This window comes from Engraulis encrasicolus, chromosome 11, assembly GCF_034702125.1.
Source record: "Engraulis encrasicolus isolate BLACKSEA-1 chromosome 11, IST_EnEncr_1.0, whole genome shotgun sequence".
Taxonomy (NCBI): Eukaryota; Metazoa; Chordata; class Actinopteri; order Clupeiformes; family Engraulidae; genus Engraulis; species Engraulis encrasicolus.
Window position 1 is genome coordinate 38,452,210 of NC_085867.1, and position 16,005 is coordinate 38,468,214.

The 16,005-nt window shown below is 40.9% G+C and overlaps 3 protein-coding genes across 3 annotated transcripts; 1 reads left to right on the forward strand and 2 right to left on the reverse strand.

The window, feature by feature from the left end:
- Positions 1–625: 625 nt before the first annotated feature.
- LOC134457744 (lysozyme C II-like) lies at positions 626–1,288 on the forward strand. The gene is made up of 2 exons (XM_063209718.1): positions 626–779; positions 1,110–1,288. The coding sequence occupies exons 1-2, from the start codon at positions 653–655 to the stop codon at positions 1,286–1,288; spliced, it is 306 nt and encodes a 101-aa protein (XP_063065788.1). The 5' UTR covers positions 626–652.
- Positions 1,289–2,741: 1,453 nt separating this feature from the next.
- Positions 2,742–6,737, reverse strand: LOC134458322 (lysozyme C-like). Its single transcript, XM_063210557.1, has 4 exons — positions 6,611–6,737; positions 5,222–5,380; positions 3,653–3,731; positions 2,742–2,829 (listed from the first exon to the last, which is right to left on the reverse strand). Exons 1-4 carry the CDS (start codon positions 6,735–6,737, stop codon positions 2,766–2,768), a joined length of 429 nt encoding a protein of 142 aa, XP_063066627.1. The 3' UTR covers positions 2,742–2,765.
- A 4,114-nt stretch (positions 6,738–10,851) lies between these two features.
- LOC134458323 (lysozyme C, spleen isozyme-like) lies at positions 10,852–13,488 on the reverse strand. The gene is made up of 4 exons (XM_063210558.1): positions 13,362–13,488; positions 11,727–11,894; positions 11,109–11,187; positions 10,852–10,934 (listed from the first exon to the last, which is right to left on the reverse strand). Exons 1-4 carry the CDS (start codon positions 13,486–13,488, stop codon positions 10,868–10,870), a joined length of 441 nt encoding a protein of 146 aa, XP_063066628.1. The 3' UTR covers positions 10,852–10,867.
- Between the last annotated feature and the right edge of the window lie 2,517 nt (positions 13,489–16,005).

Consider the following 16,005-nt stretch of genomic DNA (forward strand, 5'->3'; position numbering starts at 1 on the left):
CACGGTAACACTGTATCCCCAAACTCTATTACTTGCAAAGCACAACGTAAAATATTTTACTGCACTGTGTTGCTGATACTGTAGTCAACAACAAAACTATCTCCAAAGTTTCAGAGGCCAATTACATATGTGTTAAGTCCATCAACACTGACCTGTCAGTTTCAGTTTGGCCTAAAATAGCCTAGCTATTGACAGTCACAAATAATGTTATTAATTGTTGATTATTTTTCTTGTTTTCTTCACAGACACTTTTTAATATAATATAAGAAGTAAAACAATAACAAGCTAATAAAACATGAAGAAATATTTCACGGTAACACTGTATCCCCAAACTCTATTACTTGCAAAGCACAACGTAAAATATTTTACTGCACTGTGTTGCTGATACTGTAGTCAACAACAAAACTATCTCCAAAGTTTCAGAGGCCAATTACATATGTGTTAAGTCTATCAACACTGATCTGTCAGTTTCAGAATGAAACAAAACAGAAAGGACAAAGGCATAAACGTGGTATGGCCACCTCAAAATGAAAGTTATCTTCACTCCTTCCACCTCAGCACCCCGCCCATCTACCCCTTGAAAAGTATAAAATAGTCCCCTCATCTCCACTGCAGACATAAGGTTGCTTTGACCAACTCCTCAGACTGCACTATGAGAGCTCTTGTGTTTCTGCTGCTGGTGGCTGCAGCCACTGCATACACGATGGAGAAGTGTGACCTGGCAAGGAAGCTGAAACGAGCAGGAATGCACAACTACAACGGAGTACCCTTATCTGACTGTGAGTATATGGAGGAGGTTGGTAGAGAATGCACAACCAGGATGAATTTAACTTATTTTAGAGGTGCTCAAAAGATGCATTTTAGCCATCCATCGGCCCTCATAAAAGAGAGATTATGGCAAATGTCAAATACACTGCACACTATGTATGTAGTTTTGCTTTAATTAGCTTGAATTACTTAAGCATGCAACTATCAACTTTTAACTTTGTTATGCCTTGGTGAAACTATATTCCTAGCTTCAAAACATTGATGTGTGAAACTGTTTAAGTGGAATATAGTATGCTAATGGTGAGTAAAAAGTAACATTGTCAAATTTTGTATGTTCTTAGGGGTCTGTCTGGCAGAGCATGAGTCTAGCTATCGCACAGATGTTGTAGGCCCTCCGAACTCGGATGGTTCCAGGGACTACGGCATCTTCCAGATCAACAACAGATATTGGTGCAAAGATGGCCAGTTCTCTGGTACAGGCTGTGGTGTCAACTACAGGGGTGAGTTGGCCAAAACATGAAAAACATTAAGTGCATGTTAACCCTGGCACAATGCATAAAATGGAAAAATATACACATCATGATCCCAAATAGCCTAATTATAACCTGAAACTAATTTCATCTCATTACTACCAATGGAACAGCAGTTCTCTGTGAGATCTTATATCAACAATGGATGCTGAATTACCATATACACTCTCTGAGACCATTTTGTCCTTTAGAATGTATTGATTTATTTGTATTTCTGTGTATTTGTGTGTATAGTACAGTATAGCCTATTTTACATTTTTCTACTTAATGTGCATTTAAAACCCCTCAATGTCTTTTTGTCTTTTTACAGACCTCTTTGACCTCCAGAGATCCATCAGATGTGCTAAGATAATTGTCGATAATCAAGGAATTCGTGCCTGGTAGGCTACAACATTTGATTTCTTCTTATTATTATCAGCAGAACTTTGGCTTTGTCAAATAGGCCTATGCTTCTGTCTAACATGTTTCAGTTGACCATTGCATGCAGCGTGTAAAGGAACTAACATGAGAGAATGGCTTTAAATAATCCAAAATATTCAACTAAATGTGCTTTGGACACATTTCCATGAGATGTTACTCACCAGTTCCTGAGTAATGTGTATTTTCTATTTTTAGGGCTGGCTGGATAAAGGGCTGTCAAGGAGACACAAGACACTACATAGCAGATTGCAAGGAACTTTAAGGAGGTTTTATGATTAAGACCACTAACAGGCGTCGACGTGGCAATCAGACAATCAAAAGTACAAAAAGTACACAATTGTCTGCTTGTTTTAGGCATAACCGTGGGCTATACAGTGTAATTGTTTATTGTTGTGTCCACCTGCTTTACGATTTCTGGCTACAACCCTGTATGGGACATGCTTGAGCACTGTGTTTTTGTGTCATATATTGGGCCAAAAAAGTCAAATTTGTTGATTTGTCTGAATGCATTTTTGTCTCTTCTATAAGATCTCTGTTCTGATTGGTCAATATGTTTACATCTAACAGGATATTTAAGACGTATAACTCTGTCTTTCAAATAAAAATTACAAAAGATATTTGATGGATCACGATGTTGAATTTATCGCTTGACTTATTATACAACAAACTAAAATAATAAAACATGTGAAGTATTTTCACTGCATGCACAGTATAATCAGGTAACAGGTCACACACACACACACACACACAGGCACAGACACAGACACACACACACACACACACACACACACACACACACACACACACACACACACACACACACACACACACACACACACACACACACACACACACACACACGCTGGAGGCCCCCATGAGAGAAATTTCGCTGCAACATTACATATAGCGAACTTCATATTTCCGTGTTAGAAATTAAGAATAACATATTTGCAGACGGATTTTTCAGTACTGCATCTTATCACAATTCTAAAAAAAAGAGATGACAAAACTTTAAAAGGTTCAAAACATTTTAATTATTTTCAGTCATCAGAAACAACCTGAAATGTATTTGGTGAGGTTCTGACCCATGCAGTGATGTCGCCATTCTGCCCTAGAACGAGGACAGAAAAATGAGCTATGAACATGAATTGTGGTCATTCACATCTATATCCAAACATTACAGAAATAGAGAAATGGACATACTACACTGATATACTACACCGTGAGAGGCTCCATGGAAAAAGAAAGCGCAATGGGGCACCTAAGTCACGTCCTCTACTTTCTGGTTCATGGGGCAGAGGGAGTAAAAAAAATAATTACTGGGCTTGAAATGAGTGTTTTTTCAACAACAATCCAAACCTTGGACCTCCACTTAGGCACCACAAGTCCACCACGACTCGCCTCGTTCACTTCCATTCAATTTTTAGCAACTGTCTACCCCATGAACAAGGAAGTAGAGGGCATGACTTAGGTGCCCCATTTCTAGACACATTAGTGTTTTTCAATCCAATCATGCCGCCCCCTGCAGGAGATGTAGGGCGACTGCACAGTCAACGCAGGACTTGGGAGAGACCCCTGCAATTTCCATCAGCATAGCAGTCTCGCAACAGGTTTGGTGGTAGAGTGGGGGTTGGGGTTAATGTTGTCACTATTGGACTTATTTTCCAAAGGAGGTATCATGCCATATCGGGTCTTAGGATTTGCTAACTTGGTAAGGAACTGTCGGAGGGAACTCACACACTTCTTTTATTACTACACTTTTATTGCATGTAGAGAAACTAAAGTGCTACCCAAGAACTGAGGATGGTCTGACTGTGACTGAATCGTTTGCACATCTCACTTGGGTAGCATTTTCTTTCCTTTATATACAATAAAGGTATATTATTGTATCGGCATAAAGGTGCCCAATTACACATATTGCCATTCATTCTTACCATGCATGGAGACGGTTGTGGTCTAGCATCACATGCTTGGCACATGCAATGGATGCTTGGATGTTATCGGACATCAAGGCTGTGAGGGAATAGGAGGAATATAAGAGAAATACTACTATAGGATTAAGTTAAGTTAATGTTGCTGAGTGAAAGTAATTGGGTGGCTAAAATGCAGTTAAAAATAATGATAGAAAATTATTTCCAGTGCTCTGTAAAAGTTTTATTCATAGAAAATCAACACTTTGACTGGCCTCTTTAATTGGAGGTACACTTTTCAAACTGCTCATTGATGCAAACGTCTAATCAGTCAATTACATGGTGCTACTTCAATGCAGTTAGGCATGTAGACATGGCCAAGGCGATCTGATGCAGTTCAAACCAATCGAGAATGGGGAACAAAGGTGATTTAAGTGACTTTGAACATGGCATGGTTGTTGTTGCCAGATGAGCTTGGTTTGATATTGTTTCAGAAATGGCTGATCTACTAGGATATTCATGCACAACCATCTCTAAGGTTTACAGAGAATGGTCCAAAAAAGAGAAAACGTCCAGTAAGCAGCATTTCTGTGGGCAAAAATGCCTTGTTGGTGCCAGAGGTAAGAGGAGAATGTCCAGACTGGTTCGAGCTGAAACAAAAGCAACGGTTGCTGCTCATATAACCATTCATTTCCACCAAGGTATGCATAAGAGTATCTCTGAATGCGCTGCACCTCGAACCTTGAGTCAGATGGGCTACAGCAGCAGAAGACTCTGCTCCACGTGCCACTCCTGTCAGCTAAGAACAGGAAGATGAGGTTATAATTTGAACAGGCTCACCAGAATTAGACAATAGAAGATTTGGAAAATGTTGCCAGGTCTGATGAAAATATGGATCCACCCTGCTTAGTATCAACGGCCAGGCTGGTGGTGTAGTGGCGTAGGGCCCCATAGTATAAACTGAACCTTATTGGACTGCTTCAGCCTATCTGACTACTCTTGCAGGGAGATAAGGCATTTCTGAAGGCAAAAGGGGTACTAGGAGGGTGAACATAACAAAGTGGCCAGTGAGTGTATGTAGAACTTTGGCAACATTATGCAAAAAGCTTGAAATGAATGTTGATGAAATGTTCTGGAATGATTGGGAACACATCAAGGAAATATGGATTAAAATTTGGTCTTCGCTATGGATTACCATTGAGATCCTGGGATTCTGTATCGTTGCACTCTCTGACACTCTTACACTCTCTACTAGTCACTTAGCCAAGGTATTGCAATAACCCTGCCAGTTTGTTTGTCTGCCCGCAGTGTGTGTGTGTGTGTGTGTGTGTGTGTGTGTGTGTGTGTGTGTGTGTGTGTGTGTGTGTGTGTGTGTGTGTGTGTGTGTGTGTGTGTAGGGCAGGATGGGTAGGATGCCGTCTCTGAATTCAACTATTTTAAACTGAGATACACGTTTGTTGGTGCTATGATACACGAATGCTGGTGCCAGCATTACTGTTGAATTTAGAACTGCCCCAACAGTGCCATGTTTTTTTTTTTAAGAGATTGATGTTGCTATAGCTATTGTTATTGCTATGATGCTCAGCAGCAGACCTGAGCAGTTGATGTTGCAGGCATTTTTGGTCTTGGTTTTCCCATCGCTGCACCACCACTTGCTGTTCAGCTGGAAGATTCCATAGTCAGTGGAGCCGTCTTTGAGGCGATTCACCTTCTGAGTGTCGTAGTCTGCTTCCCACTTGGTCAGGCAGACCCCTGGAGGCACATGGAGGAAACATTACAGACTAGGAAAGCACCCAGAGAGCGCACCTCCGCCCTCTGGTGGGACGGAAACACACATACACACCACAAATGTGCAAACAAACTAATGAACGTAAACACATGATCACACAACCTCCTTGGCAGAGGTAAATATTCCAGAGGTGAGATCTCATAGCACAATACTATAGCTATAATGACACAAATGAAAACTACACGTCTTTTTCGATAAATGTCATAACTCAGATGGGCTGGTGATGCACCGCAAGTCTAGTTTCTTATAGGGCTACCTACTAAACTCTGTGACTTCAAAGTTATTGTCTAGGGTCAGTCCGGCAGAGCTGAAGCCTGTGGGTGGACCCAATGGTTTTCATTCAGACTACTTCAGCACGTTACTACTGTATATAGGCTTAGGTAAATTGTAATGACCGCTGTTCATTAAAAGTCTCTGTGCTAAGCCTGCCCCAACAACTTTCTACACAGATCAAGGCCAAGGGTTGTGATTGTTCCACCAGATCAATATGGCTGAGTAAGGATTATAATCCACAGTAGGCCTACAACTATAGCAAAATGCCCAAACTTAGTTGAACAGACAAAAAACTTCATTTCAAATCAAGGCACTCCAAAATAGCAACAATGTTTTTCGCCTTTAGGATGTCTGCATCTTACTGTAGTTGCTCAGGTTTTTTGTAAAATATGATGAACCTGGATGAAGTGGAATCTTTAGAGACAGATGAGGTTTAGCTGCTGAGACCCCTGCAATGTCATCATTCTGAATACTTTCTAATGTGGAATGATTCTAAATGTGTTGACCTATAACATGCAGTGAGAGCTACCTGTAGCTTTAAAAAAAAAAAAAAAAAAAAAACAGCTTTCCTCAACCCTATAGGCTAAGCTACTACTGTAGAAGCTTATGGGGCAGCACTATTTAGCCTAATTGTCCGTGAAGTTCATATCCTACCCTCTGAGACTGGACACACATTTGTACAAATGTGACATTACATTAGCGTAGTTCCATAGTGACATTTCATTGGCATAGTTCCATTGGCATAGTTCCATAGTGACATTGCATTGGCATAGTTCCATTGGCATAGTTCCTACCTGTTGCTGTCTTTCATCTGTTTCTGACGAATCCCCTCACACTCCTTCTTTCTTTTGTCTTCCTACCTAGCGCACCTTTTTTGTCTTCTTCATTGTGCCTGATGCACCTCCTCCAAATCTACTCACAGTCAGCTAATTTGGCTCCGTGGAAACCGTCCATCCCGGCAAACTTCAGTATCCGTGCCAGCTCACACCTGGTGAACACCTTTGCACTGGCTGCAGTCACCAGCACGAGAAACACAAGACCACGCATGGTGGTGCAAATCAGAGGAATTGGTCCAAGCAACCTTGTTACTGAGGTGAAGTTGAGGTGGCCATTTATACTGTTACATCAGAAAGGGGTGGGTGGGTCAAATCACTGGGTCTACCTTTGTCCTTTCTAGTATCGTATATTCTGGATCTGGAACAGAATTCTCAAACAGAGAGGTTAGTGTTTCATACTGTAGGCTTTAGATCTGTGGGTGAATAAATTAAGTCTTTGGTTGATCCTGGCGGAATTACAGATTATCCAAAGTAGCATTTCTTGCCAAACCTTCAAACATATTTTTACAGTAATCCTCAGTTGTTGACTGGAACTAGAGCAGAGTGAAATATGTATGCGTTGAGCATTGTAACATTATCAAAACATTAACAGAGAGTATTGGGATGAATAAGACTTTCATGCAATAATCATTGTGTTTTACCTTCTTTTTGCTTTATATAGGCCTTTATTTAAAACTATATATTCAGACAGTAAGCAAGTCAGAAGTCAGTAAGCTCAGGGAGCAGTGTTTATAAAGACTGTACCATTGCTCATGGTGTCTCATTCATAGTGGAATGGCAGAGTTGACCATGGGTTATTCACACCACCCACGTGTTGTTATTGTTGGAAATTGACCTTTCGACCTCTTGGCTGAAAGTTCAGGATTTATCACTCTTTAGCTAGGGTACCTATGCACTTTCTCATTGGAAAGGTGTTGTTTACGATTGCCCATGGCTGTTTATTGGGTATTATGAATGTATCATTTGGCATATAAGCAGCCCAAGCCAATTGCGTCAGTTGTTTCTATTCAAACAAACTGCAAGCTTCCATTTGTCATCACTGCGCGTCATCACCTTTCCACTCCTTCCTGCTCTCTGATTGACTCTCAGGCCCCCATTTTTTATGGAGAAGCCATGCTGCCCTTCAGATCAGAATGATTGTGCAAAGCATTATGGGATTTCCCAGGCTGCCTAATCACACTGTAATTGAACCACAAACCACTATAACTGAACCAGTTGAGTCGTCTGTCTTTACAGAACAACCCTGTCTCATGCCATTTCGTAGTACGGGGCTGTACAGAAGGGACAAGTTGAGGCCAGAGATGATTAATAAGTTTTAATAAGATTAATAAGTTACTTATGAACGGCTATCCGGGTACTTTGCTCATGAATGTGCGTTACGCCCCCCCCCCCCCCCCCCTTTTTTTTAAAGTATTTTTTTGGGGCTGTTCAGCCTTTATTGGTTTCTGTGAGACAGGATAGTGAAGGAGAGACAGGAAGTGAGCTGGGAGAGAGATGGGGAAGGACCGGCAAAGGACCCGGACCGGGAATCGAACCCGGGTCGGCCGAGTGGTAAACGTGTGCCCTACCATATCAGCCACGGTAGGGCCCGTTACGCCCCTTTTTTGGTGAAAAGAAACCGAATGTCTCATTAATTTACAAGCATCGGCTAGCCTAAATGAACACAGTCCATGCTTCAGCCACGGCTGTTTGGCTATATTATTTGAACAGCTGGCAACACAGCACGTTTTCGGCATGTTGAGCATAAACAATGTTAGTCTACAGGTCCTTGCCTTTTGTTTATTCTTTCCCAATACCATCAATTGACTTGCATTGGCTTTCCCTCAATGTTTTCCCCAAAAAAAAGGGTGTAACGCACATGGCACACGTCACGCTGTTCATGCGTATAAGGAGTCTCTTCCGTAGTCAATATGGCATAAGGTTCTAAGATGCCACACCCTTTAGGAGACTAGCAGGGTTTCAGAATGAATGGAGTTCAATGGAAGGTAAAAATCTGCCACTGATCCATGCTCATTTAGAAGACCCAAATTGATCCCGCTTTGTGGAATTGGCGAGACATAGCTAACATTTTAGCTTGGATTCAGAATACTTGTTGAGGACCGTATGTGCTTGTATTGTGTTTTGTTTTTGTTTTTGTTTTATTTTTGAACCCTGGTTTGAAAGTTGTAGGTTCACATTCATAGACCGTATAATAAAGGTTCACATTCCATACCAGGTACCCATAGCTTGTGACTGGTCCGCCAGATCCATGGCTGAGCCAGGATAATCCTGAAATGCTAAACTAGAGCAATCTAATTTTTCATTTTAAAAAACTTCTGTAATGCTTTATATCTAAGTCCTTAAAATATGTGTTAATAGTCAGGTTTTTTTTTTCAAACATGGCTTTTGGCAAACATGGCTGGAATGAATGAGAGTCTTCTCAGACAGATTTGTGCTGCAGTGTTCTCATCGATTAGCTGTTGCAGACATTTACAGGTAGGCCCATAGAACTATATGGAAATGCAACTGTGTCATGCTTGATACTTAGTACTAGTTCCCAAAACAATTAGAGCTTTCCTCGAACTGGGGGTCTCTCCATTATTCAACCCCCCGTCCGTCCTTGGTGCTTGTAGCCTCATGATGACGTCTCAAGATGTCATTGACGACAGAAGTTTAAGTAAATGTCTCAAAAAAGCACAATTCAAAGGCCATTTCCTCATTTTGAATGGGGAAGAGTCTCCCAAAAGTTGTGTGTGGCTCGCTTAGCTGACAGCAGGGTTTTTTTTTCCATGGAGGCAGGGCGTCAGCAAAGCGCAAGGCCACAAGTGCAGGTCAAAGTCGGGATTTAGGATAATGGAGAGAAGTGAGCTAACAGCATTTAGCCTTTTGTGAGGTGCATATCCTGCCCTCTGATTTTACATACATTTGTTCAGATGTGACCTACAGGTAGGTTTCAGTCCCATAGCTCATTTTGCTGTCTTTGATCTGTTTTTGGCACATCCCCTCACACTCATGTAGCCTCTTACTGCAGATGGGGTCGCAAAAATACTCAACTACGTCATAGCAACATTGCTATGACAGTATTGAGAGCCATAAGTAAGACATGAAGACATAGCCATTACAATTTTGGTGACAGTAAGGTTATAACATAGGGCAGGCTCTGTGCTAAGGGGTTAATGGAACTGTCCACAATTTCTGTAAATGTGCCCATTTCCCACCTCCACTCAAGTTAAATGATTGAGTGTCACCTTTCACTTGTTCTTCCAACCGCTCTCTGATTCTGATGAAGTAACTTGTACCTCAAAGCCAACATGTACCATTGAACTGAATGGTACCAGCTAACAGCTAACGATGCCATTGTTCAATGACACATGCTAACTTGGAACTAGGAGTAATATCACTATAATCCACAGGTACCCACATTTGCTTTATTTTTCACAGTAGCCCTCCATCCCAGCCCAGTGTCCTGACCAGCTCATGAACACTGGGAAAACACCTCAGCGCCTGCTTAGGCCACCAGCAACAGAAACACAAAAGCTCTCAAGATGCAGTCGGAGGGACTCAATGATTTTTGTGGTGAGTTGAGGTGTCTGTTTTTAGAATGACTGTACATATGAATGTAAATGATATTGTATGATTGCATAAGGATTTTGTACGTATTACAAAATCCTACGTACAAAAATCTCTTCTTATATTTGTGGTGCTCTGCAGTGTTGACATTTCATTTAAAGAAAATATTCTTATCATCGTGAAAACATCTCAACCTGTACATTTCTGCAATAATATCCTAAGTACAGCAACATGGTGTGTAAAATGGGACCGTGATCATACAAGAAAAATAGAAACATAAGGGTGAGGTATGACGCCAGTTTCTCTTTTGTTGCTCATTTTATTTCTCTTAAAAAAAGCCACACACAAAAAATCAACAAAGCGGTAGGAAAACAAGACAAAGGCTTATTTGTGGTTGCCACAATACACTGCCTGGGTAGAAGTGTGCATAGACAGACAGTACCATTGCTCGGGGTGTCTTATGTCCTCCTGCCATTGTTGGAACTTGAACAAGAACTAGTGACCCTTCTCTGTTGATATGTCATACTTTGTCGAGATGAGCGCTGTTGTCAGGTGCTCCAGTTACAACCTTGGGTTTACTTATTTTTCATGACAGACATTACATTACACATACACAGTTATTGAAGAGGGATTTGTAAACAAAATGTGAAGAGTCTCAAAGCTTTTTAATTATGTTCAAAAAATGTGTTTGTCAGAAATGTGTGTACATCATGCGCAGAAAATGTTTGATGTTTGAAAATGTTTGAAAATGTTTGTCGCTTGAGGTTTGTCAATGCAGCTCTTTGGCAGAGTTTACACTCCACAACCTGCAACGTATTTGCGGATGTCCCGTCCCTCGCAGTGGTGGCGCCAGTCCACCCTAGAATGAGCAAAGAAGTATACAGTAAATCCTGGACAGTATGTAATGTAGGCCTAAATACAAAAACAGTAATGTAAAACATGGACAGTCACACACTTCAATTGTAACAAGCCAAAAAACATGACAGTTTAGGTTAATGTTGCCACATTTACACAATGTCCCATTCATTCTTACCAATTACGGAGACCATTTTCGCCCTTGACCACTTTCTTGGCACATGCAATGGATGCTTGGATGTTATCGGACAGCAAGGCTGAAAAATGAGAGAACAATAAGAGGCATTGAGGTCATTGGGATTTGGGATTCTGCACCATTGCAAGATGGTGAGGTTGAGGAGGTGATGATTTGCAATTGAACCTTCTCAATTGAGGTCAGCACTCTCTGACTACTTGCTAGATTATTGTTTCTCAACGAGGGCTCTACAGCTTAGGGTTGCTCAGTTGAAATTGTGGACCGTCCGTTTTTTGTAACAATAAAGGGTAATTTCCATGCTTACGATGAGGCATTGGGGGGCTTATGATGAGGTCAAAGGGTTGTTTGTTCAAAACCAAACTAATTGAATTAAATTGAATGAATACTGGGAAACCATATAGCCTATGGTATAACATAGAGCTAAATTGAACTCTATGAGTGTTAATAATTCATTAATTCAACACTCAACGGGTTTTGAGAGGGATTTAACGCTAAAGTCAAATGGGATTATATAGCCTACACAGTATAGTATATGCTCAGACCAGTGTTGAATTAACACTACAAAATGCATTGTTTGTGCTGTGATGTTGAGCAGCTGACCTGAACACTTAACGCGGCAGGCATTCTTTGACTCGTGAGTTTGCCCGTCGTCGCACCAAAGCTTGCTGTTGAGTTGGAAGAGTCCGTAGAGTGAGGAGTTGTTTCGGTCTTTGAGGTTCTTGACCTTCTTAGTGTTGTAGTCCGATTCCCACTTGGCCAGACAGACCCCTGGTGGCACATAGTGCATTAGGAGTTTAGATATGATGCCGCATAACAAAACGAAATCTTTTTGATTAAGTGTATCAGGTGTCAGGTGAAAGCTGCATAGATCAGAATTGGAGCAACAATTGTGCACAAACATGTTGAGCACGAGCTATCATATGTAACCAGCCAGGTTGCACTTAAGGGAGACTCCAATCACATTTCAAGACCAGATGTTGGCATGCAAGTTAGACGTTTTATGAGCTATCTGGGTCAATTTCTCGAAACCATAGTTGCTAGCTGTATGTTAGCTACTTTGTTGTTTGCAAAGCAATTTCCCATTGACAACTTCCCATTAACAACCCAAGTTGCTAACTGCTAACAATTACGCTTTTGAGAAATGCACCCCCGGTTTGGAAGATTCAGTACCTCTCTTGGTTGTCATCGTACAAGGCCCACATCCAGGAGCACTGCTGGGGCAGGAGGATTCTAAGGGACTGGAACTGACTTAAGAGGTTCTTTCAAGGGTAGTAATATTTTAATTGTATAGTATTGCCTTGCATAATGCATAATTTTACATGGAGCCCTGACTGCTTCCCTGCCCACACCAATGACTCACTACACACATACGTAGAGCATTGACATTGGTCCGCCAGACCAAAGTTAAACCAGGATTATGGTCTTGATAGTGTTTTCTGCTATGGAGAGAATATAGCCTAGACGGCACCGACATTGAAAACATGAGTTTTTGAGAAACTGTTGGTTTTCTGCCAGTTCTGGTGTGCTGAATTAATCCCAGCAATATGCCAAGCTCTATCTGATGACAGGGGTCATTGAGTTTTTGGGATGTAAGCGTCCCTGATGAGAAATTGGCAACTTTGTCTCAAAGAGCTGTCCATGAACAGAGGTACATTCAGGAGTCATTCTGTCTGACGTTTATCATTATGTTTAATTCACAAGCAAGCACCAATGGCTAAATGCTTTCCCATAACGTGCCCCAGAAATGGCACACAATTTCAGCTTTCCTCAACTAAATAAGTTGGCAAAGGAGCGGATTAGGAAAGCACTACTTAGCCTAATTTTCTGTGAGCCTCATATCCTACTCTCTGGACACATGTTTTTAAAGAAGCAACTTTGGTTTCCACAGTCTAACAGAGACTTACGATTTCACGTTTTTTTTTTGTTCGTTACTTTTTGTTGGCCTTATCCTGCCTTATTAACTGCCTCATCAATAGGCAACTTGCTCAGCAGTGTGCACCACAGTACACAAGCCTGTTGCACTATACTGCCAGTGTTCACATTTGTCATGCATTAATAAACAGTAGGCTATATTTAGAGCACAGTCAGTTAAAATCACAAAAGTCATCAAGACATATATGCCAAGAAATTAATATTCTGATATTATAGTGAAATGTTTTTTATTATTATTATTATTAAGCTACAAAACATACTATATGTCCCCTATAATTGTGCACATCTCCTCCATCTACTCACAGTCAGCTAATTTGGTTCCATGGAAGCCGTCCATCCCAGCAGCCTTCAGCGTCCGGGCCAGTTCACATCTCTCAAACACCTTAGCACTGGCTACAGTCACCAGGCCGAGAAGCACAAGAGCTTTCATGGTCGCACAGTCAGCGGAGTTGGTCCAAGCAACCTTTATTACGGAAGTGAAGCTGAGGTGCCTATTTATATGGTGACTAGGTGGGGTGGGGGTTTATACCAAAGGTCTACCTTTGTCCTCTCTATCAAATTATCAAAGGTTCCTGTGTGATTCTGAAACAGAGAGGTCAGTGTTTTTAGGCTTTACGTGGCGGGTGTGTGTAAATTAAGTCCTTGGTAGATCCCGTGGGGAATTAAAGATTATAAGTAGCATTTCTTCCCCAACCTACAAACAGATCTTACAGCAGGCCTAATTAAGCCACACTTGCTATGCAAGGCACACTTATTGTTCTCCTACCGTTAATTATTTTGTGACACCATTTTTCTTCACCCAGACTTAACCTTCGCTACTAGTCCTTATGCTTCAAAAGTAGAGACAGCGTTCCAACTCTAAAACTTGTAGCTGGATTTGGCAACCGACCCTATCAATTTATGTGTAACTCAAATGTATTGAATTAGGAATTCAGCTAAAAGTTAATGGACTGTGTTGTCCTCAGAGCCATTTGTTTACTTGCCACTGTGAAAACACAACGCTGCAAAGAAAGTGTATGTTTTCAGTGTGAAAAGTAAATAATCAGAATACCCTGTTCACATTAGATTATTGTCTGGCTATGGCTGGAAGGCTTGGAAGGCTTAATAGCAAGTTGTCAGAGTTGGCTACACAGGTAACACAGAAAAATAGAGCATCACTGCTGTAAAGCAAAATAAAATAAATTTCATCTCCATTGTGGTTCCCAGAAAAAAACAAATCCTGTCTGACCCGTGATCGCAACTGAATGCCAATCGGAAACAAATCTTTTCTTTTTTTAAGGCCTTACCTTGTTTTTGTTTTTCATGTGGCTTGCGACTTGTATCTTCTGTGATACTTCGTCCATTTAAATGTATGGTGGAATGTTCAGGCTGATGATGTCACATCCCCTCTGCTCCCGATTACGTAGCAGAGTAATAGAGTACACACAGGTCGACATTAACCAATAGTGAAACCATAGTGTTTGTCTACTAACCATTCTACATTATATCAAATTGCACACATATAAATGCAGATGTTTATCAAAATCTTACATGCAGTTCGTTGAAGGCTGTGTCATAAACCATGCATTCAATCCTAAAAAAACTTGGCCTTGAAATGTTATGAATCCATAGAAATAGAATATCCACAGTGTTGTGTTGAAAATATGTTTATTAGATGCATAATCCATCTCAAACTAAAGACTGGAGATTCAATAAACATGCAAGCTCCCACTAATTACTGTCCGTAGACATCATTCAAAGCTACACCTAATCTGTAAAATTTGTGAAAAACCCAATGAAGTTTTAATTGACGGATTAAGAATGACAACATAGTCAGAATAGGATCCTGATCATATAAGAAGTATAGATACAGGGAGGGTGATGTAGGAAGCCTTCTTTGTTGCTTGTTTTATTTCTCTTTTTTACAAAAATCGCACAAAAACAGCAAACAATAGGAAAACAACACAAGGGGTTATTTGAGAGGAACAAGTTGTGGTTCCCACGATTCACAGCCTGGGGAGAAGTGTGCAAAGGAAGTTCTACAGGTATTCATACTGTAGATATCACATACTTAGATAGCACAAACTTTGATCACATCAACCTTTATCACATCAAACCTTGTGGCCCTATTGTAAGGTTATAAGGTTATTGTTGCCAGAATGGCCATGACCAAGTGGTAATGTATGACTTAATACTCAATGTCGTAGAAGTGTAGTACTATGGTAGTAAAGCTTTTTCCAGGAATAGTATGGTGAGCATAATGAGGCTACAGTGAGGCTTTGTTGATAAAAGTCGGCTAGGAAAGAGTAATGGCGGGGTGCATTATGTCACAGTTGCCCAGATTTCAGTCCTCAACCGACACACACAGCCGGCCTTTCACAGCCAGCCTGGCGGTGGCGTACTGACGCCACTACACATATAGACAAATAAGGCAAATAAGGATTAGTGCTATCTAAGAATATGATATCTAAGAATATGATATCTAATATGGTACCATTGCTCTGTGTGTGTAATTCCCAGTGGATGGATGGTGGAGTTATTCACTCTTTCCACCCACCTCATCTACTGTACATCCACACAACGCAGCGTACTGTGTAACATGACCAGATGCCACCGTCTTTTGTTGTAAATCATTTTGAGGCATGCTCACAAGAAACCTACAAGAAAACCACAAGAAAACTCACAACTTTATGTGGTAAACCGTTTCATTCTGCATATATGTGATTCAGATACACTGTCCCCCAAAAATTGAACTCTGGAATGACCCATGGAACAAGCATGGTAAATCCATTGTAACAGTAGGCTACTTCCCGACTTCATCTTTGCCAATATATTTTCCGGCGTAAAAACCTCCCTCCATTATGTTCTTTGACCATGGCTGCACACACTGTTGATGCCAGTTGATCCATTCAAATTCTGAACTTGGCTGTTCTTATATTAAATGACACAGTTTTTGGGATACATTGAC